The sequence below is a fragment of the Telopea speciosissima genome, chromosome 3 (genome assembly GCF_018873765.1).
Source record: "Telopea speciosissima isolate NSW1024214 ecotype Mountain lineage chromosome 3, Tspe_v1, whole genome shotgun sequence".
In the NCBI taxonomy this organism is placed as follows: domain Eukaryota; kingdom Viridiplantae; phylum Streptophyta; class Magnoliopsida; order Proteales; family Proteaceae; genus Telopea; species Telopea speciosissima.
In genome coordinates this window covers 25,856,263-25,878,343 of record NC_057918.1, presented here as the reverse complement: position 1 = coordinate 25,878,343, position 22,081 = coordinate 25,856,263, and the positions used below count along the sequence as shown (strand labels likewise).

The window sequence follows — 22,081 nt, the reverse complement described above, 5'->3', positions numbered from 1 at the left end:
TTCCGTAGTTTCATTGGTTTGATACAAGAGATTCCATCCCACACCAGCAACACATGTCGATCCCTCACCCTTTTCCCCCCAATTGTTTAGGCTTTGTTAACCTGCCCAACACAAAAACTTACATAGGATGAAAAGGTTGCTTGATAGCGTGGTCCCTACACCAATGCAGGACTAAAACATCTAACATGGGGATGGGAATTGGGATGGTCATTTTGCCACCCCTATGTGGGCATAGGGGTGTGACCAAGCAGCGTTCCTTTTTTCAAAATTAAATTAAAATTTCTACAATAGATGATTAGGCTGCAAAGCTCATGAACCTCACATAATCTATGTGGTCAGAATTTCTTAATTTTTCTATTGATCCCTTTCTTTTTGGGATACAATGGATGAGAGTAATAATAGCTAGGGTGCAAATTAGTGCTTCAACCACAATGGAAAGCACCTCTTTGATTCCCTCTTAGTGGAACATAAAACGGTCTGGGATAATGCTATGCAAATTTAGTGGTATCACATAAAAGGAAACACATCTTAGAAGTGACTTGAACAAAATCCCCCACTTAACCAACCATGTTGTTTAAACTACAAGTGATCAAGAGAGTGATTACTAAGGCTGTGTTGGTATGCATTCCAAGAATGCATTCTAGGGCAATTTTGCAGTCTTGAACGATAAAAATAACTATTTTTATCATTTAAAAATGCGAAATCAACGTAGAATGCAGACCAAACGCAGCCTAAAGCTGTGGTTGGCATCCATTCTTGGAATAGAATACAAGTCTAGAACACAATTTGAAACCCGATTATAATCTATTTTCTTACTTCAGAATGCATTCCACCCTCATAATCTATTCTGAGAATACATATCAAACACAGATTTAACTATAACGATTGGACCACCCGCATGAGAAAAGGCATTATACATGAGGGGTAAAAGGGTCATTTCAAAGGGGGAAGAGCGAGAGATGGAGACATCAGGCGCTACAGTGGTGTGCCCAGCCTCTTCCCTTTTTTTATGCAAAAGAAAACAGTAAAAAAAGAATAAGAGAAACTAAAGTCATTTAGGTTTTCCCAAAAAATAAACACACAAAAGTGATTCCATGGTCTAATAATGGTCAGAACATTGAACTTTGAATCCAATAGCACATTCCATGATGCCCTAGAAAATGTACATCATAGGGTTAAACCTTTAGTTAAAAAAAAGATTATTAAATAAATAAAATTACAATAAAAGGATAATAAAGCAGAATAAAATCAATTTATATCAGATTATATTGCCTTCTTATTGTTTGGATAAACAGTACTTTGATATTAAATACTACAAATTATCCTTCACAATACACACAAAGGCGAGTAAGCTTGAACTCTGACTCAAACTAAGCTCAAAAAAACCGTAATGTGGGAATTCCATTTCTTCAATGGTTGTCCCATCACTTCCTCATGCAAAAAAAGTATACATTTGTGCTCACGAGAAAATTTCCTTCCCACAAAACCATCTATAATCCAGGCATAGGGAATTGGCTGGTCAGAGCTTCAACTCTGCTTTGCAGATCCATGACACGTTTCTTCAAGGGAAACTCTGGAGATTCAATGAACTTAAAGAAATCTTGGAGCTTTTTCCCTGCAACAGATTGTTTTGCCTCCAGAGTGATCTGAATACCCTCGTGAATGAAGTCTGCAGTTGCTATGAATTCTTTCTCCCCAAATCCTCTGGTAGTCATTGCAGGTGTACCAATGCGAATGCCACCAGGGACTTGTGCACTCTTATCACCTTTGTAATCCCAAATTAGGAAGTCATTATCAAGTACAAGAAAAAAGAGAGATATATATAAAAAGAGGCATGTCTTGGGGGGAAGGGGGGCATTGGGGACACTTTACCAGGAACAGAATTTTTGTTGAGAGTTATAGACGCAATGTCAAGGATTTTCTCAACCCTAGCTCCATCAATGTCCTGTTATAGGAGAAAATAATCATGAATAATGTCAACGGCAAGGTAAATAAACTTGAAAACAGTAGATAGTTTGCAAGAGAGAAATCACAACTTCCTACAATTCTAGAAGTGAACAACAGTTCTAACCAAATAAAAAAACAAAGGTGAGGCACAAAACCCACTCAACCAGTGATTTCAAAAATAATTTCATAAACAATGTTCAGCTTTATCTGCAGGGTGGAACTGAGACATAAAAGAACAGAAGTGGAAGGCAACAACAGAAGTAGAATAAATCCAAATCTTAGTTCCCAATCATCCAAAAAAAAAACCTCTGAAATTAAGTTAGGGAATGAAAGGTGAATTAAACAGGAAGTAATAGAAACTGTTAAACAGTGAACTAGACTTAGAATTAGAAGAACTTGATATGGATAGAATATGGATCTAGAGAGAGAATTTCAATAACTCTAAAAATAATGGTCTGCTGAACTAAACATAGAATTCAAGTTGAAAATTCAGATCTATCAGAACTATCAAATAAAATTAAACCAGAAGAAGCCTATACTAAACTAGATGGTGTGATGGGATGGTTATGGATAAATTGTAAAAACAAAAGAATCTGGAAATTAAAACCGAAACTACATTCAGATTATAAGAAAAGTAGATATCATAAACTAAACTACCATAGTTGAGAGCAAAATGGTGACTAATAAGAAAGATGTGATCAAATTAAGAACTCAAAAAATTAGTTTAAAACATGGGTGCGACAGCTTTAGAGTAAGGAAACCGACCAAATGACAATGGAAGTGAATAAGAGTAATAAACAGAAAAAAGAATAAGAAAGAAGAGGCAAGGAGTCATCATACCATCCCCCCTAGGAAACCCTGAAAGTCCACTCAAGGGAGCAGTGAATCCACAACACCATAACTCGATGAAAACCAAACTATATTATTGCATAAAACACGGGGAGGGCCTGTAGACTATAATATTTATGAACTGTTAAGATTGACCATTCTCAAATCCCATTCCAACTTTAAAAAACCAAAATTACAAGGCAAATTAGAAAACAGACCTGATGTTTTGTCCAATAGCTACTTCTAATTGTTCTATGAAAGTAAGATCGACTTCATACATTGAAAAGAAAAAACAACTAATATTCCCATAGACACTACAACTAACAAACTCATGACTTAAATAGGAAAATTTGCTTCCAAGGATCCCATGACTTGGACAGAACTACTCTTTGAACCAGGAAAAATAGCATATGCTAGTTTCTAGACCTCTTCCTTTTGTTCCTAGCTGAAGCTGCATCAAACCTAACCCATAATCAGTACCTGCTCCGTCTACTAGAGCCAACACATTACCACACCTATTCACTTCTCTTAACTGAACCCTTCAAAATTCAAATGTTTTATTTAGCACTTGCAGGGTACTTTTGTATTGCTTTTATCGAATTTTGGGTTCTTAGTTAAGCAGCCACCAGGTGAATAATATTAATTGTTCATAGCTACTAGTGAAATGCCATATCACACACTAAAAAGAATATCACCCCTTCAGAATTAATTTAAAAGAGAAAAAGAAAAGGGGGGAAACTGCTATTATTAGGTAACTAGAAGAAACCATGGATCCATTTGAATATTAAAAAGGAAATGTAAACATAGAGAGTAAAATCAGCATTCTACCATTGGCCTCAAATCGACCAGAACAAGATGATTATCACTCCCACCAGAAACCAGTTTGTACCCATGTTCAATCAATCGACCAACCAAAGCTTTACAGTTAGATATCACCTGCAATAAGAAGAAGCAGATAGATTGAGTTGGATACAGAGGGAACGAAAATGGATCATTCTTCATTTTTTTTTTTTTTGAACATTGAAAGAAAAGTGATGTACCTGAGCCTGATAAGCTTTGAACTCTGGTGACTGAGCATGCTTCAAACACACAGTCAGACCCCCAATTGTATGGTTATGAGGACCTCCCTACAAAGGCACAATATTTCAGAATTAAAGAAGCTGAACACAGAAATACATAGGATGGAACATAGATCTAGATCAAATGTGAGATTAAAGAAAAGTTACTTCCACAACCAACCTGTAAGCCTGGGAAAACAGCATTGTTGATGGTAGATTCCAAATCAACTCCCAGAACAGGGTCCTTCTTGAAGAAGATCATACCACCTCTAGGACCTCTCAAGGACTGTAATGCATTCGCTTGATTTATCAGGCCAAATAGGCACAGTTATAAAGGGGGGAAAAAGACGGGGTCTGTGGAGAAGATAAAACTGTCTAGAAAACTGGAAACAAACAAAAATACTATTCTTTGCATCCCGTGAAACCAATAAAAGAAATGGCCAGGATTCTTAGTATCTGCCTGTGATTTGAACACCACATATAGGATGATCCAATTACAAGTTTGTCTAACATGGAATGTTAAAAATGGCCAAAGGATGGAAATATATCAATCACTCGTTAAATAGGTTGGATTAATGGTTCAGATGCTACTTCTACCATAACGTGTTACCTTCCTACTTAATTTCACTTAATTTCATTGAGCAGCAAGAAGCAAAGCAAACCCTTGAGATACCCAATGTGAACCCAATTAGGGCAGCCCCAATATCTATTTTCTTTTTTGTTTTTCATCCTTCGCTTATTTGGCGAATGAAAAGGTTAAGTAATGCATCATCAAAGCTGAAAAGTAAGGAGAGCTTAGGATCATAAAATCTTCAGAGATCACCAAAGAATATGATGGAACAATAGAGAACAGATGGAATTTCATGCATACCTACAAATTTTGTGAGGGAAAATAATAATTTCCTAATACGGAGGATGAACTTTCAAAGCACATATTCACGGTGAACTACTACAATGAAAAAGTAATGAAGTTAATAAAAAATGCCTTTGTAGATTCAACAACCAGAAAAAAAATGCCTGAACACAACATTTAAGTCCCTCAGTGAGTATCTAGCCTTGTGTTATGGTTGAACTCATACCTTGTGTGTGGTCGTAGTTACAACATCACAATACTCGAAGGGGTCAGCAACCACAGAAGCAGCAACTAGTCCACTTATGTGAGCCATGTCCATCATGAGAAAAGCACCAACAGCATCCGCTATCTTTCAAAGGGTAACAAATGACATTCAGATGTAAATATACAAGTAAAAGAAGGGGCGTGGCCATGAAATCTGATGATTGATACATACTAATGGATTGCAATTAAGAACCACATATGATGTATACCTTTCTCATACGAGGATAATCAAAATCCCGAGAATATGCACTGGCACCAGCAATGATGAGCTTTGGTCGAAAAAGATTAGCTGTTTTCTCAAGCATCTCATAATCAACCAGACCTATTTATTGATTTAGAAACAAACTTAAAACAACTATGCCAAACAATCTCCACAGAACAGCTAATACATTTATAGCAAACAAAAGAATGGAAAGCAGCACCTGTAGATTCGTCAAGCCTGTATGGCATGGACTCAAAATAAATTGATGTGCCTGACACCCGTCTTTTAGGAGTCATGAACCCATGAGACAAGTGCCCCCCATGTGGTAGGTCCAAGCCCTAATCAGGTGTAGGCACAAGTTATTACAGCTTCAAGACTGAAAGAAAATGTAACACCACAACTAAAGTTTAAAGCAAGAGGGGGGGGGGGGGGAAAGAAGTAGGCCTACCATTATTCGATCATGAGGTCTAAGAAGTGCAGTGTAAACCTCAAAATTAGCAGGAGAGCCTGATAAAGGTTGAACATTGACACCCCACCTCTTTGGATCTAATTTAAATGCTGCTAAAGCCCTTTCATGGCAGAGCCTCTCCAGCTCATCAATGTACTCATTGCCACCATAGTACCTGTAAGCATACAAGAAAGTGATTAACTGAATGCAAACACAAAAGGCACAACAAGTCCTACATTGAATATGCAGTACTTAATTGTCTACAGTATACCTTTTACCAGGCAGTCCTTCAGAATATTTGTTTGTGAGGCAAGATCCTACTGCTTCCATAACAGCTCGGGATGTGAAATTTTCTGAAGCAATGAGCTCCAAACTTTTGAATTGCCGTTGCTTTTCCTTATTAATTATTGTATATACTTCAGGATCTGCTTCACTGAGAGCATAGTCTACAAAACTAGTCCCACTACCTGAGTAACAGAGTATGTAATTACTTGCATGAGAAGCCATATCTAAATGTGTCATTCTAGTAATCATTACCTAAGCAAAAGCCCATGACTTTCAATTCATTAGCTTTATCTTGGAACACACAGGACGTATTTTCTGCACGATGGTAGGCAAGAAGAGTCTCAGGTAAGGCATCCAGATAGCATCCATGGATTTCCATATTTTCACCTTGTTTGAGATACAGAAGTGTAATAAAGTTCACAGTATGCCCATGCTCTTTGGGACAAATCTCCCAACACCGTACAATCTTGCAGTTGGTAAGGCAATGCTGCATTTTTTTGTTATGAAGTGATAGCAGGATACTGATGTGGATTACAAGATATCATTAAAATACTATCAATTGGGAGGTGGGGATCCATGGGGATTCTGTTTAGCCCCCCTTGTAGAAGTTTGGGGTTTCTAGAGTTTCTCTGAGGCTGAAGACAAACATTTTCAAAAAGTTGAATAAGGAGAAGAAATTATGGGTCAGTTCCTACTTTTCAGACATTGGCCATCTAAGGCTTGGGCAAAGGGAATTTTCTGACCCCCCTTTTTTAATTTTCTCATTCACACCCAGGTGGTCATTGTCCTAGGTACCAATATTATGCAAAGATGTTAAACAAAAAATCATCTCATCTATCACCTATTAATGTTATAAGAAGGTTTCCTGAGATGCAATAATTTCACCAATCTCAAGCTTTGTGAGGTTTATGTTGGGTTTGCAACTGAGGAACAACCTAGCCAGTTCCTATCACATGAATGGTCCAAAGTGAAAGGGGGACTGCGGGAAGACAAAACTGTAACTGTTTACTTGTCTATGGTAACATGACATAACATCTTATGTATGTCTATGTAACAAGAGTACACAGATTGACAGCAACATTTCCAACATAAAATCCACGGTTTTATAATCAGTCACAAAACCAAAGAACAATTCAATCACTACCACTTTCAGACCAAACCCATAACACACACCAAACCCACCCACCCCTTAAAAAAAAAAAAAAAAAAAAAAACCAACCCCCCGGAGAAAAAAACCCACTACTAGAGGGAGCATGAACTAATGAGAATGTTAACTATGCAACAGGAAAATTAGTAATATTAGACCATGTAAACATCCATGTGAAACTGAGAAGGATGAAAGCTTACTGCGAGTATCAGGCACATGAACAGATGGATCAGAGGCTGGCCTCCCAGTCACCAAGCTTCCTTCAATACAAGAAGTTTTACAAGGCCTGATGGATTTGAATCTAACTTGGCATGGAAATCCACGCCCAGCAGAAACCTTGGGCGAAGATGAAGAGCCGTTACTCCAAGTGAGTTGGTGAACGGCACCAGTCGCAGCGGTTCTACCGTAAGCATGCATCCTCGCTTCTTATGGAGAAAAAACAAACGGTAAGTGAAGCGACCAGAAAAGAAGATAAAGATGCATGTATAGAGATTAGATTAGAGAAACAATTCCATGATTTTAACCTTTCGATTGTTGTTCTGTTTTCCTTTTTTCTTCTTTCCGCTTTCCTTGTCTTCTTCTCCCTGAAAACTCAAGTGAAGAGCTAAAACCCTCACAAGCCAACTACGCCCAAACGAAACGAAGAGCTGAATAAAACCCTACACGAACATGGCAAGTTCGTTATTGCGTTACACAGCTGTGCAAAGGTGCGGCTCCCGCCTCCCGTTACCAGAATCCCAATACTCCAGTACCTGCGATCAAATCCCACCTTTAAACTTTCCTGAAAGGCTAAAATAAAGTAAAGTCGAACGTCCGGCTTGCGGTTTAGGCATGCTTTGAGGTATCGGTGACTGGTATGGGTATCAGCACATGCCGATCCTATATCGGTGGAACGGTATTTGCTATGGCCTACGGGTAAGTTGGGATCCCGTGCTCGGACGAGCAACAATTTTTAGAGTCCGGATCAGCTATCCACATGGGCAGAAAATTTTACACCCCACATGCCCTCTGTACGTGACATCTGTCCAGTGACAGATATAATTAAACAGAAATGATAAAACTGGTAGTTCCTTATTTCAAATTTTCTTTTTGTTCTTATCTAATTTCTTCTCACTAATTTGTCAAATGTGGCTAATACTTTTCTCTTTGAAACACGATTCCTTTTTCGCACTCAAAAACACACAGTCGAGAAACCTCTCGTGTCTCACCGAGTACGGCAGTTGCCCCTTCACTCCTCCCATCTCCCTCTCTCTCTCTCTCTCTCTGCAAATAGAAAGTTCAAGAAGATAAAGTCGTTGCTGCATATGCTGTATTTGACAGGAAACATCTCGTATCTCACCTCTGAAATTTTCGGATTTAGATCATCATCCAAAAAACCTCGATCTGAAAATTGGGAACAAATCATCATCCAGAGAGAAGAAAATAATGGGTTCTGAAAAGAAAAGCTTTTCTTTCTTTCTTCTGAACAAAAAACTAAAAATTTGGAGAGATTCTATTCAAAATGAGATATTACAGCGTGAAGAAATCTAACAATTTGTTTATGAGTTCGAAAGATTTTGATCCGAGCTTCTTCGATTTTCTTCCTAATTTGTCCAGCCTTAAAGAGAATGACTTGGGATTGGAATTTTGGAAGCCATTGCGAGACCTCAAGTTGGAGCAGGAACAAAAAATACTACTTTTTAAAGATGGACATTGGTGGGGCAGTGGTGAAGAAGCAGAGGAAGTTGGAAAATTGAATATATATATAAGGGATACAAACCGGTTGGATGATTTTACAGTGGAGAAAAAAATTAATAAATTAGAGGGAGGGAGAGAGATGAACACCACAACCGCAGAACACCATTCCCATAAATCCCTCATCTCGGGTCTCTATTCACTGTCGCAACCCCTTTGATTTCCTTCCTAATTTGTCCAGCCTAAAAGCAAAATGACTTGGGATTGGGATTTGGGAAGCCATTTCAGGTCCTCAAGTTGGAGCAAGAAAAAAATAAACTATGACGGAACAGGGGTGAGATGGCGTTGCAGAAGATTGGGGTGGAACAGGGTCGAAGCAGAAGCCATGGAAGGGAGAAATTGAGGGATGATATCAATGGACAAATTTTGTGCATTTTTGTTTGGTTGTAGCCAAGCAATAAAGGAGTTGCAGCGGCGACTTAAACTAAATCCGACAGCGAGATACGAAAGGTTTCCAATGTCAAGTATGAAAGTTGCAGCGACAACTTTTATCTTCTCCGACATCTGATTCGTGGAGACACGGAGGAGGGAGAAAGAAAATGAGGAGGCGGTAAAAAATTTAAAAAAGGAAAAAAATAAAATTTGTTTGAAAAAAGAGCTAACGAAGACGGAGACGGTTCTCATCTCCATTTAGTTTTGTTAGCCATTGAACAAATGTCACATAGAGGGGCAGGTGGGGTGTAAAATTTTCTGCCCATGTGGGCAGCTGATGTGAACTCGAATTTTTATTCGCTGCTGTATGCATCGTGCAACGCAGCAGCAGGCCCCACTGTGCAAACATGGCCGTTGTTGTGCCGCATGATGAGTACAGCAGCGGCTGCTGTACTGGAACGGATAAAGGTCCAACGAGAACATCTCCCATGCACGTACAGATGCAGATCCTGTCCTTATATGAGTAGTACCGTCCAAGGTCCTCTAGGGTCACTCACATGGAATCTATTATGGTATCCATAGGAGGAGTGGAGATCCCATGTGAGTGGTCGTAGAGGGCATTGGACGGTACTTGTACAAGGACAGGATCCAGTCTCATGGAATCCACCCTAGGTGGGACCCACATAGTAGATTCCATCGGTATGCCTGTGAGGCGTTCTCATACGTTCTTGTACGAGAACTGGATCTTTCTTCTAAGTGTAAATTTGTTAAAAGAATAATTTTAAAAAAAAAAATCAAGGACAAAACCATCTGATCTGGTAGATCAATGTCGATCCATATCGGTATTGTATCGGTTTCCAGGGTGATAAATCCCAATCCAATACCGTGCACTTAAACCATGAGCTTATGTGCCAACCAGAGTACAATGTAGGCGTTGGGCTCCTTTGTAGTGCGACTTGGTGTGTAGCGCACATCCAACGGCTCACAGTGCTTGGGCATGCAGCCCAACACCCTATCTGTGTGTTGGGCTACGTGCCCAAGCACTGTTGGCCATCGGATAGTGCGCTACACACCATGTCGCACTACAGAGTGACCCAAAACCACAATGTAGCGAGCAGGTTCATTTGTTTTGTTGTGAACTATTTTAATTGAAAAATAATGATGAATTACTATTGTCAAAAGGTCTGTTATTTTTATTTTTTAAATATTTTTTTTTTGGTAGAATTTATTACAAAACTTTTATTTTGTCATGTGAATGAATATTATGTCCATTATGACCAAGGGTATGGTAATGTCACAAAGCATTCGTTCTGCCACGCGGGGACATATATATGAAATGTCTATTCTATCATTGGATAAAGAAGACATTGTCTAGATCATAGTTAATAAGTTCGGGAATGGCAATAAAACGGATAAGATAATAATACATCTCAAAAATTGGACGCAGTAAAACACGTATGGCAATGATACGATACGTGTTTCATATGACTACTCTATAAGTAAAAATACAGACATATATTCACTATGTAAAATATATGTATTTAAGATTTTTAAGAGAAAAAAAAAAACTCAAGAGGCCTTTTTGTTCGGACTGATTATTTATTTTTTTATTTTTTGGTTGTCGAAAGTGCATTTACTAATGATGATAGTCATGTATACAACGTATGGCTTCGAACTCACAAAATCTAGGGAACCACAGAATGGAATGTGACCACTCTATAGGATTGATTGAAATCGAAAGTAAAGAAATACTTCATATAAAGAGTTCTATACAACCACATAATGAAAAGGATTCCATAATAATCCAAATTATTTAATCAACTTTACTTTTACCCAAAAAAATTATTCTTGATTAGTTATTATATTATTTCTATTATTAAAAATAAACGTTATTATAATCCCATGACTCGAATGGTTTTGAAAAACAAAGTATGATTTTTGTAATCTACAAGTTTATTAAAAATCCAACGATTCAGAATGAATTGGAAGTCGCATCAATAAAGAGTGTACAACAAAGGCATGGTATCTATTCAAAGTCCAAAACACTCTAAGCCCTTCGTTGGGTTCACCTTTTTCTCTATTTACCGAAAAAAAATCTGCAAAAGACGAGATGGAAATCATCTCTGCAACTTTTGTGGGTGGAAGGTGTCTCTTTCTCTCTTTGCTGCAAATCCCTTCCTCCTTAATTGATTCTGTCTATGGAATCAAATCCACTCTTTCACATATTAGAGGTTTTTTAATGAATAATATGGAATCCAAGTATTAAACACGTATAATTTAAGTCTCCAAAAAATCGGTGGATTTTTTTGTATCTATGAAAAAATCCGTTAAAAAATGTTTGTTTTTTTAATTGAGATGTTCGGAAATCCATATTATATGCGTATAATACTGAAATTATTAACTATGAGATGAATTAATCATTTATCAAATTTCAAGTCTAATTCAACCTTATTGTATAGATTGGCACACATCTCGTGTATTTTCATGCATGTATATTAATACTGTAGACGATTTTGTGCCTTCTCTCAAATATGAGTGAGAATAGATTGAGGATTAGATTTTAAAAAAAAAAAATTAAAATGATAACTCAGATTTTAACTTATTTATAATTTATGTTATATATATTTTTGTCGGATGCATAAAACCATAAAGGTATAAAAAGGTCAATCTATTGTTTACCAAAAAAAACAGAAAAGGTCTGTCCATGGATCAGTCATATTTGAAAGCATGGCTTGTCATCTTCCCCTCTAATTATTATTTTGATATGTGATCTTTCCATAATTAGAAAATAAACACAAATGGTATTGCTAGATACATACTCCTCTCTTCTCGGACAAACTATTTATTTTATATAATTTTTCTTTAAAAATAAGCCGTAATTAGGGGAGCACTTCAAGAGAGAATTATAAATCCTTTGCAATTGGATCATTCTTTTGATTTTGAAATAAATTATCTTTATCAATATACAATTTTTTTAAATGTATTTACCTAAATAACCCAATCCTTTTAGGCAAGATCTGTGTATAAATATGCAACTAAAATGAGTAAAGCTAAAGCAATTTGATCGCCTTCTTCTTGCCTTTAGGCATAACGATGATGCCCAAGTGCATCCAACCCATACTCACAAGCATCTAAGGAGATCAGCCCAAATCAAAGCCCAAGCCCATCAAGCTTAATTGGCCATGGACTAAGGCATGATCAAGCACCAACTACATTATGGATCAGGTCATCAAGTAACACCAATGAAGCTAGCCCAAACACCTTGGCCGAATTCTCCATTGGGAGTCCCTATGAGTGTCTCTTGCTCTTCCCCATGTCAAGAAATTTCTCTTCCATTGTAAGATTCAAAGGAAGTTCCCTTGGAATTCATTACTCACCTTGAAACAAGAATCAAAGTATGGAATCTTGCATCAAAGCATTGGAGACTTTAACTCTTGCATCGAGACATGTAAAGTTGTTCTAGTTTTGGAGACTTCAATAAAAGTCTAAAATTAGTTTTTGTTTTCCTTGTTATTTGCTAAGTTTGTTTGGGGACTACAACTTGAGTTAATTAAAACAACTACTCTCAATGTAATTGGGGTGGGGGGAGGGTTTTTTAGTCTTTTAACATCATCTAAGTAGCCTGTATAAAGGTTGGCTGAACTCTCTTGTAAGGCACTCCATTATCGTTTTTGAATGAAATTTCAAGTTGCCAAGTTGCATCTTATAAAAACCTAGAAGAGTCTTCCTTGCCTAGAAGAGTAAGGTCTTCTATGTGCAGCCTTCAAGAACTTATACTCTCAACCTTGAAGGGTCGAAGGTTTCACTTCAAAGATCCACCTAGAAGAGTAGATCTCTTGAAGTTTCTTGCATCCCTACTTTTTCTTCCATTGTAAGATTCAAAGGAAGTTCCCTTGGAAGTCATTACTCACCTTGAAACAAGAATCAAAGTATGGAATCTTGCATCAAAGCATTGGAGACTTTAACTCTTGCATCGAGACATGTAAAGTTGTCATAGTTTTGGAGACTTCAATAAAAGTCTAAAATTAGTTTTTATTTTCCTTGTTATTTGCTAAGTTTGTTTGGGGACTACAACTTGAGCTAATTAAAGCAACTACTCTCAATGCAATGGAGGGGTAATTTGGGGGGGGGGGGGAGGGGGAGGGTTTTTCAGTCTTTTAACATCATCTAAGTAGCCTATATAAAGGTTGGCTGAACTCTCTTGTAACGCATTCCATTGTTGTTTTTGAATGAAATTTCAAGTTGCCAAGATGCATCTTATAAAAACCTAGAAGAGTTTTCATTGCCTAGAAGAGTAAGGTCTTCCATGTGCAGCCTTCAAGAACTTATACTCTCATCCTTGAAGGTTCGAAGGTTTCACTTCAAAGATCCACCTAGAAGAGTAGATCTCTTGAAGTTTCTTGCATCCCTACTTTTTCTTCTCTATATTTCTTTTTTATCATCACCTTAAACTCATCTCCAAAAGCCTTCCTATCTTTTAACCTGATGAGGCATAAAACACCCCTCCTCTCAGAGGCTGCCACATGGCCGACCCGACCTCAGTCCGAGAACCGAGTTGGGCCGAGCAGGAGACCGGGCCGACCTCGTCACCTGACAGAACTAGACTCAAACGAGCTAGCCGGTGGCCGAGGCCGAGCTCATACAGGTCAACCATAGACTCCTGGCCGAGATTGACCTCTCGGGCCGACCTCCCTTGCCGACCTCCTCTGCCGACCTCCGAGGCCGAGTCCTCCTCCACTGAAGCTCCCATAGCACTCCACCGGGGATCTCCGGGCCACGTCAACACATCCCGAGAATCATGGGGTAGGGATCGAGCCACGATCCCCGCGCATCACGGAATCGCACTCTACATGGACTCTTACCTTAGTAAGAGCCCGACCCCGAAAATAACTCTCCACTCTGCTCTAAGCGAGAGAACCTTCCGAAAGAAGGACTCCTATCATACTAGGACTCTGCCAACCGTCTCGTCTCCTCCTCACTCTATAAATACCCAGGTATGGAGCACCATTCAGGATCTTGGTTTTTACTACGCAGTTACGCTGTTGCGTTGGAGACCTGACTTGAGCATCGGAGAGTCCTAGGCTGGAGCCACACCGGCCCTCTTGTGCTCATTGCTTGATTTTTGCAGGTTCATCCCCGGGCGAACCAAGCACCGGAGGTTTTCACACGCAACAGATTTGGCGCCGTCTGTGGGAACGACATCAGCAAGCATCGTCGTTTCTACCAATTCCAAGAGCAATAACAATGGTGCACACGAGGTCAGGGCAGCATGGCTCGACTTCCCGCACCGAAGAGCCGCAACCCGTTGTGCAGAAGAGGAGATCACCGCCCCCCGAAGCCTCTCGGCAGGGGATAAACAGAAGACCCCCTAGAGCAGGGGGTGCGCGGCCCATCACGGGCACCATTCCCCCACCAGAGAGTGAAAATGGGGGAGGTGCGCTAACAGGGGCCACGGCTAGCCGGGTACAGGCCGAGCTAAGCTTGGACGGGATTGGCCTACCAGCACCGCCACCCTTGCCAGAGAGTTTGGACCCCGAAGCCCCGGCAAATAATCGACAGGTCATGGATTTGCAGCTGCAGATGCTCCACACCAACGAGATGCTGCGCACCTTCATGAACCAGATGGCCCGAGGCGGGCTAATGGGCCAGCCGCTGGCCGAGCCCCCTCCAGCTCCTGTGCGCTCAGAGAGAAACTTGCAGCAAAATGGTGGCCGGCATAGAGCCAAACCGAGTCGGGCCGCGTCCTCGCACCCGCCTTGTCAGAAGACTCCACCTCCGTGCCCAGGTGGTCATTGTCCTAGGTACCAATATTATGCAAAGATGTTAAACAACAAATCATCTCATCTATCACCTATTAATGTTATAAGAAGGTTTCCTGAGATGCAATAATTTCACCAATCTCAAGCTTTGTGAGGTTTATGTTGGGTTTGCAACTGAGGAACAACCTAGCCAGTTCCTATCACATGAATGGTCCAAAGTGAAAGGGGGACTGCGGGAAGACAAAATTGTAACTGTTTACTTGTCTATGGTAACATGACATAACATCTTATGTATGTCTATGTAACAAGAGTACACAGATTGACAGCAACATTTCCAACATAAAATCCACGGTTTTATAATCAGTCACAAAACCAAAGAACAATTCAATCACTACCACTTTCAGACCAAACCCATAACACACACCCAAACCCACCCACCCCTTAAAAGAAAAAAAAAACCAACCCCCCGGAGAAAAAAACCCACTACTAGAGGGAGCATGAACTTATCAGAATGTTAACTATGCAACAGGAAAATTAGTAATATTAGACCATGTAAACATCCATGTGAAACTGAGAAGGATGAAAGCTTACTGCGAGTATCAGGCACATGAACAGATGGATCAGGGGCTGGCCTCCCAGTCACCAAGCTTCCTTCAATACAAGAAGTTTTACAAGGCCTGATGGATTTGAATCTAACTTGGCATGGAAATCCACGCCCAGCAGAAACCTTGGGCGAAGATGAAGAGCCGTTACTCCAAGTGAGTTGGTGAACGGCACCAGTCGCAGCGGTTCTACCGTAAGCATGCATCCTCGCTTCTTATGGAGAAAAAACAAACGGTAAGTGAAGAGACCAGAAAAGAAGATAAAGATGCATGTATAGAGATTAGATTAGAGAAACAATTCCATGATTTTAACCTTTCGATTGTTGTTCTGTTTTCCTTTTTTCTTCTTTCCGCTTTCCTTGTCTTCTTCTCCCTGAAAACTCAAATGAAGAGCTAAAACCCTCACAAGCCAACTACGCCCAAACGAAACGAAGAGCTGAATAAAACCCTACACGAACATGGCAAGTTCGTTATTGCGTTACACAGCTGTGCAAAGGTGCGGCTCCCGCCTCCCGCCTCCCGCCTCCCGTTACCAGAATCCCAATACTCCAGTACCTCCGATCAAATCCCACCTTTAAACTTTCCTGAAAGGCTAAAATCAAGTAAAGTCGAACGTCCGGCTTGCGGTTTAGGCATACTTTGAGGAATCGGTGACTCGTATGGGTATCAGCACATGCCGATCCTGTATAGGTGGAACGGTATTTGGTATGGCCTACGGGTAAGTTGGGATCCCGTGCTCGGACGAGAACGAATTTTTAGAGTTCGGATCCGCTACCCACATGGGCAGGAAATTTTACACCCCACATGCCCTCTATACGTGACATCTGTCCAATGACAAATATATTTAAACAGAAAAAATAGAATTAAGAGATAGAACTGTTAGTTCTTTATTTCAAATTTTCTTTTTGTTCTTATCTAATTTCTTCTCACTAATTTGTCAAATGTGACCAATACGTTTCTCTTTGAAACATGATTCCTTTTCCGCACTCAAAAACACACAGCCGGGAAACCTCTCGTCTCGCCGAGTACGGCAGTTGCCCCTTCTCTCTTCCCATCTCCCTCTCTCTCTCTCTCTCTCTCTCTCTCTCTCTCTCTCTCTCTCTCTCTCTCTCTCTCCCTCTGCAAATAGAAAGTTCGAGAACATAAAGTCGCTGCTGCATATGCTGTATTTGACAGGAAATATCTCGTATCTCACCTCTGAAATTTTCGGATTTAAATAATCATCCAGAAAACCTCGATTTGAAAATTGGAAACAAATCATCATCCAGAGAGAAGAAAAGAATGGGTTCTGAAAAAGAAAAGCTTTTCTTTCTTTCTTCTGAACAAAAAACTAAAAATTTGGAGAGATTCTATTCAAGATGAGATATTACAGCGTGAAGAAATCTAACAATTTGTTTATGAGTTCGAAAGATTATGATCCGAGCTTCTTCGGTTTCTTTCCTAATTTGTCCAACCTTAAAGAGAATGACTTGGGATTGGAATTTTGGAAGCCATTGCGAGACCTCAAGTTGGAACAGGAAAAAAAAATACTACTTTTTAAAGATGGACATTGGTGGGGCGGTGGGGAAGAAGCAGAGGAAGTGGAAAAATTGAATATATATATATAAGGGATACAAATAGGTTGGATGATTTTATAGTAGAGAAAAAAATTAACAAATTAGAGGGAGGGAGAGAGATGAACACCATAACCACAGAACGCCATTCCCATAAATCCCTCATCTCGGGTCTCTATTCACTGTCGCAACCCCTTTGATTTCCTTCCTAATTTGTCTAGCCTTAAAGCAAAATGACTTGGGATTGGGATTTGGGAAGCCATTTTCAAGTCCTCAAGTTGGAGCAGGAAAAAAATAATCTATGACGGAACAGGGGTGAGATGGCGTTGCAGAAGATTGGGGTGGAGCAGGGTCGAAGCAGAAGCAGTGGAAGGGAGAAATTGAGGAATGATATCAATGGACAAATTTTGTGCATTTAAAAATGCACAAGGGTTGTTTGGTTGTAGCCTAGCAATAAAGGAGTTGCAGCGGCGACTTTTATCTTCTCCGACATTTGATTCGCGGAGACACGGAGGAGGGAGAAAGAAAATGAGGGGCGGGAAAAAATTTAAAAAAGTAAAATTTGTTTGAAAAAAGAGCTAACAAAGACGGAGACGGTTCTCATCTCCGTTTAGTTCTGTTAGCCATTGAACAGATGTCACATAGAGGGGCAGGTGGGGTGTAAAATTTTCTGCCCATGTGGGTAGCTGATCCGGACTCAAATTTTTATCCGCTGCTGTAAGCATCATGCAGCGCAGCAGCGGGCCCCACTGTGCAGACATGGCTGCTGCTGTGCCGCACAATGCGTACAGCAGCAGCTGTTGTACTGGAGCGGATAAAGGTCCAACGAGAACATCTCACATGCACGTACAGAAGCGGATCCTGTCCTTATATGAGTAGTACCGTCCAAGGTCCTCCAGGGTCACTCACATGGAATCTATTATGGTACCCATAGGAGGAGTGGAGATCCCATGTGAGTGGTCGTAGAGGGCATTGGACGGTACTTGTACAAGGACAGGATCCAGTCTCATGGAATCGATCCTAGGTGGGCCCCACATAGTAGATTCCATTGGTATGCCTGTGAGGCGTTCTCATACGTTCTTGTACGAGAACTGGATCTTTCTTCTAAGTGTAAATTTGTTAAAAGAATAATTTTTAAAAAAAAATCAAGGACAAAACCATCTGATCTGGTAGATCAATGTCGATCCATATGGGTATTGTATCGGTTTCCAGGGTGATAAATCCCAATCCGATACCGTGCACTTAAACCATGAGCTTATGTGCCAACCAGAGTACAATGTAGGCGTTGGGCTCCTTTGTAGAGCGACATGGTGTGTAGCGCACATCCAATGGCTCACAGTGCTTGGGCACGCAGCCCAACACACAGATAAAAGCCCAACACCCTATCTGTGTGTTGGGCTGCATGCCCAAGCACTGTTGGCCATTGGATAGTGCACTACACACCATGTCGCACTACAGAGTGACCCAAAACCACAATGTAGCGAGCAGGTTCATTTGTTTTGTTGTGAACTAATTTAATTGAAAAATATTGATGAATTACTATTGTCAAAAGGTCTGTTATTTTTATTTTTTAAATGTTTTTATTTTGGTAGAATTTATTACAAAACTTTTATTTTGTCATGTGAATGAATATTATGTCCATTATGACCAAGGGTATGGTAATGTCACAAAGCATTTGTTCTGCCACGCGGGGACATATATATGAAATATCTATTCTATCATTGGATAAAGAAGACATTGTCTAGATCATAGTTAATAAGTTCGGGAATGGCAATAAAACGGATAAGATAATAATACATCTAAAAAATTGGACGCAGTAAAACACGTATGGCAATGATACGATACGTGTTTCATATGATTGCTCTATAAGTAGAAATACAGACATATATTCACTATGTAAAACATATGTATTTAAGATTTTTAGGAGAAAAAAAAAAAAACTCAAGAGACCTTTTTGTTCGGATTGATTATTTATTTTTTTATTTTTTGGTTGTCGAAAGTGCATTTACTAATGATGATAGTCATGTATACAACGTATGGCTTCGAACTCACAAAATCTAGGGAACCACATAATGGAATGTGACCACTCTATATGATTGATTGAAATCGAAAGTAAAGAAATACTTCATATAAAGAGTTCTATACAACCACATAATGAAAAGGATTCCATAATAATCCAAATTATTTAATCAACTTTACTTTTACCCAAAAAAATTATTCTTGCTTAGTTATTATATTATTTCTATTATTAAACATAAACGTTATTATAATCCCATGACTCGAATGGTTTTGAAAAACAAAGTATGATTTTTGTAATCTACAAGTTTATTAAAAATCCAACGATTCAGAATGAATTGGAAGTCGCATCAATAAAGAGTGTACAACAAAGGCATGGTATCTATTCAAAGTCCAAAACACTCTAAGCCCTTCGTTGGGTTCACCTTTTTCTCTATTTACCGAAAAAAAATCTGCAAAAGACGAGATGGAAATCATCTCTGCAACTTTTGTGGGTGGAAGGTGTCTCTTTCTCTCTTTGCTGCAAATCCCTTCCTCCTTAATTGATTCTGTCTATGGAATCAAATCCACTCTTTCACATATTAGAGGTTTTTTAATGAATAATATGGAATCCAAGTATTAAACGCGTATAATTTAAGTCTCCAAAAAATCGGTGGATTTTTTTGTATCTACGAAAAAATCCGTTAAAAAATGTTTGTTTTTTAAATTGAGATGTTCGGAAATCCATATTATATGCGTATAATACTGAAATTATTAACTATGAGATGAATTAATCATTTATCAAATTTCAAGTCTAATTCAACCTTATTGTATAGATTGGCACACATCTCGTGTATTTTCATGCATGTATACTAATACTGTAGACGATTTTGTGCCTTCTCTCAAATATGAGTGAGAATAGATTGAGGATTAGATTTAAAAAAAAAAAAAATTAAAATGATAACTCAGATTTTAACTTATTTATAATTTATGTTATATATATTTTTGTCGGATGCATAAAACCATAAAGGTATAAAAAGGTCAATCTATTGTTTACCAAAAAAAAACAAAAAAACAAAAAAACAGAAAAGGTCTGTCCATGGATCAGTCATATTTGAAAGCATGGCTTGTCATCTTCCCCTCTAATTATTATTTTGATATGTGATCTTTCCATAATTAGAAAATAAACACAAATGGTATTGCTAGATACATACTCCTCTCTCCTCGGACAAACTTTTTATTTTATATAATTTTTCTTTAAAAATAAGCCGTAATTAGGGGAGCACTTCAAGAGAGAATTATAAATCCTTTGCAATTGGATCATTCTTTTGATTTTGAAATAAATTATCTTTATCAATATACAATTTTTTTAAATGTATTTACCTAAATAACCCAATCCTTTTAGGCAAGATCTGTGTATAAATATGCCACTAAAATGAGTAAAGCTAAAGCAATTTGATCGCCTTCTTCTTGCCTTTAGGCATAACGATGCAGCCCAAGTGCATCCAACCCATATTCACAAGCATCTAAGGAGATCAGCCCAAATCAAAGCCCAAGCCCATCAAGCTTTATTGGCCATGGACTAAGGCATGATCAAGCACCAACTACATTATGGACCAGGTCATCAAGTAACACCAATGAAGCTAGCCCAAACACCTTGGCCGAATTCTTCATTGGGAGTCCCTATGAGTGTTTCTTGCTCTTCCCCATGTCAAGAAATTTCTCTTCCATTGTAAGATTCAAAGGAAGTTCCCTTGGAAGTCATTACTCACCTTGAAACAAGAATCAAAGTATGGAATCTTGCATCAAAGCATTGCATCGAGACATGTAAAGTTGTTCTAGTTTTGGAGACTTCAATAAAAGTCTAAAATTAGTTTTTGTTTTCCTTGTTATTTGCTAAGTTTGTTTGGGGACTACAACTTGAGTTAATTAAAACAACTACTCTCAATGTAATTGGGGTGGGGGTGGGGGTGGGGGTGGGGGGGAGGGATTTTCAGTCTTTTAACATCATCTAAGTAGCCTGTATAAAGGTTGGCTGAACTCTCTTGTAAGGCATTCCATTATCGTTTTTTAATGAAATTTCAAGTTGCCAAGTTGCATCTTATAAAAACCTAGAAGAGTAAGGTCTTCTATGTGCAGCCTTCAAGAACTTATACTCTCAACCTTGAAGGGTCGAAGGTTTCACTTCAAAGATCCACCTAGAAGAGTAGATCTCTTGAAGTTTCTTGCATCCCTACTTTTTCTTCTCTATATTTCTTTTTTATCATCACCTTAAACTCATCTCCAAAAGCCTTCCTATCTTTTAACCTAGGCCTTTTTTCCAACCCCAAACCAAGCCCATAACATTTTCCTTTCATTACCTTAATGTACATCGAATTCTAAAACTTTCTCTTTAGTTTCTCAGATTCGGATCTGTGCAGTGACCACTTTACAGCCCTTTATCACCCATTTATGTTCTTAGTTTGTAAGAACTTAAAGAACCAAAGTCGTAGTTCTTTTTGTTTTCTTCAAAACCCATTTTGAATCACCCTAAATCCATAATCCCATATTCTAGTACAAAGTTATCCCTAAAATACTATTTGGATCGGAGGTCATTCTACCAGGATCTCTGGTTTGAAAAGTACTCTCCCGATCCGTCTTCAAGCAACTCCATAGGATGGTTACACCATTTGGTATCAAAGCTAGGAGGAGATGATTACTTATGATGTCTCTCAAGAGAAGATGTATCTGTATGGCCCTCTCGAAGGACATCTATATAAGAGAAGACCAAGAGAATTTGAAACTTTAACAAAAAATTCCCAAGTTAGCTCGCAAGATCAAGAGATTGTGAATAGTCTTTCGTCGTCCACATCCAATGGAGAAATCAAAAGAACTAAGGTATATTCACCATATTCATCAATGGAGGATGAATCAGCAGTTGATGTTTTCGACAAACTAGTATAAAAGCATGGTTTGTTATGACCCACTGAACCCAAAGAACAACTGACAAGGAATGGAGGGGATAAAGATCCGACGATCCAGACTCTAAAATAAC

The 22,081-nt window shown here is 38.9% G+C and overlaps 1 protein-coding gene across 1 annotated transcript; it reads right to left on the bottom strand.

The window, feature by feature from the left end:
- Positions 1–1,456: 1,456 nt before the first annotated feature.
- Positions 1,457–7,582, bottom strand: LOC122656338 (serine hydroxymethyltransferase 3, chloroplastic-like). Its single transcript, XM_043850813.1, has 12 exons — positions 7,565–7,582; positions 7,233–7,458; positions 5,872–6,067; positions 5,601–5,775; positions 5,373–5,490; positions 5,160–5,272; positions 4,913–5,035; positions 4,015–4,119; positions 3,816–3,902; positions 3,604–3,711; positions 1,873–1,945; positions 1,457–1,765 (listed from the first exon to the last, which is right to left on the bottom strand). Exons 2-12 carry the CDS (start codon positions 7,447–7,449, stop codon positions 1,491–1,493), a joined length of 1,590 nt encoding a protein of 529 aa, XP_043706748.1. The 5' UTR covers positions 7,450–7,458; positions 7,565–7,582; the 3' UTR covers positions 1,457–1,490.
- Between the last annotated feature and the right edge of the window lie 14,499 nt (positions 7,583–22,081).

Coding starts and splice junctions, on each gene's coding strand:
- LOC122656338 (XM_043850813.1), bottom strand. CDS start 7,449: ATGCATGCTTACGGTAGAACCGCTGCGACTGGTGCCGTTCACCAACTC. Junction 6,068..7,232: donor TCATGTGCCTGATACTCGCA/GTAAGCTTTCAT, acceptor TCTGTTACTCAG/GTAGTGGGACTAGTTTTGTA. Junction 1,946..3,603: donor TGGTCGATTTGAGGCCAATG/GTAGAATGCTGA, acceptor CTCCTATAACAG/GACATTGATGGAGCTAGGGT.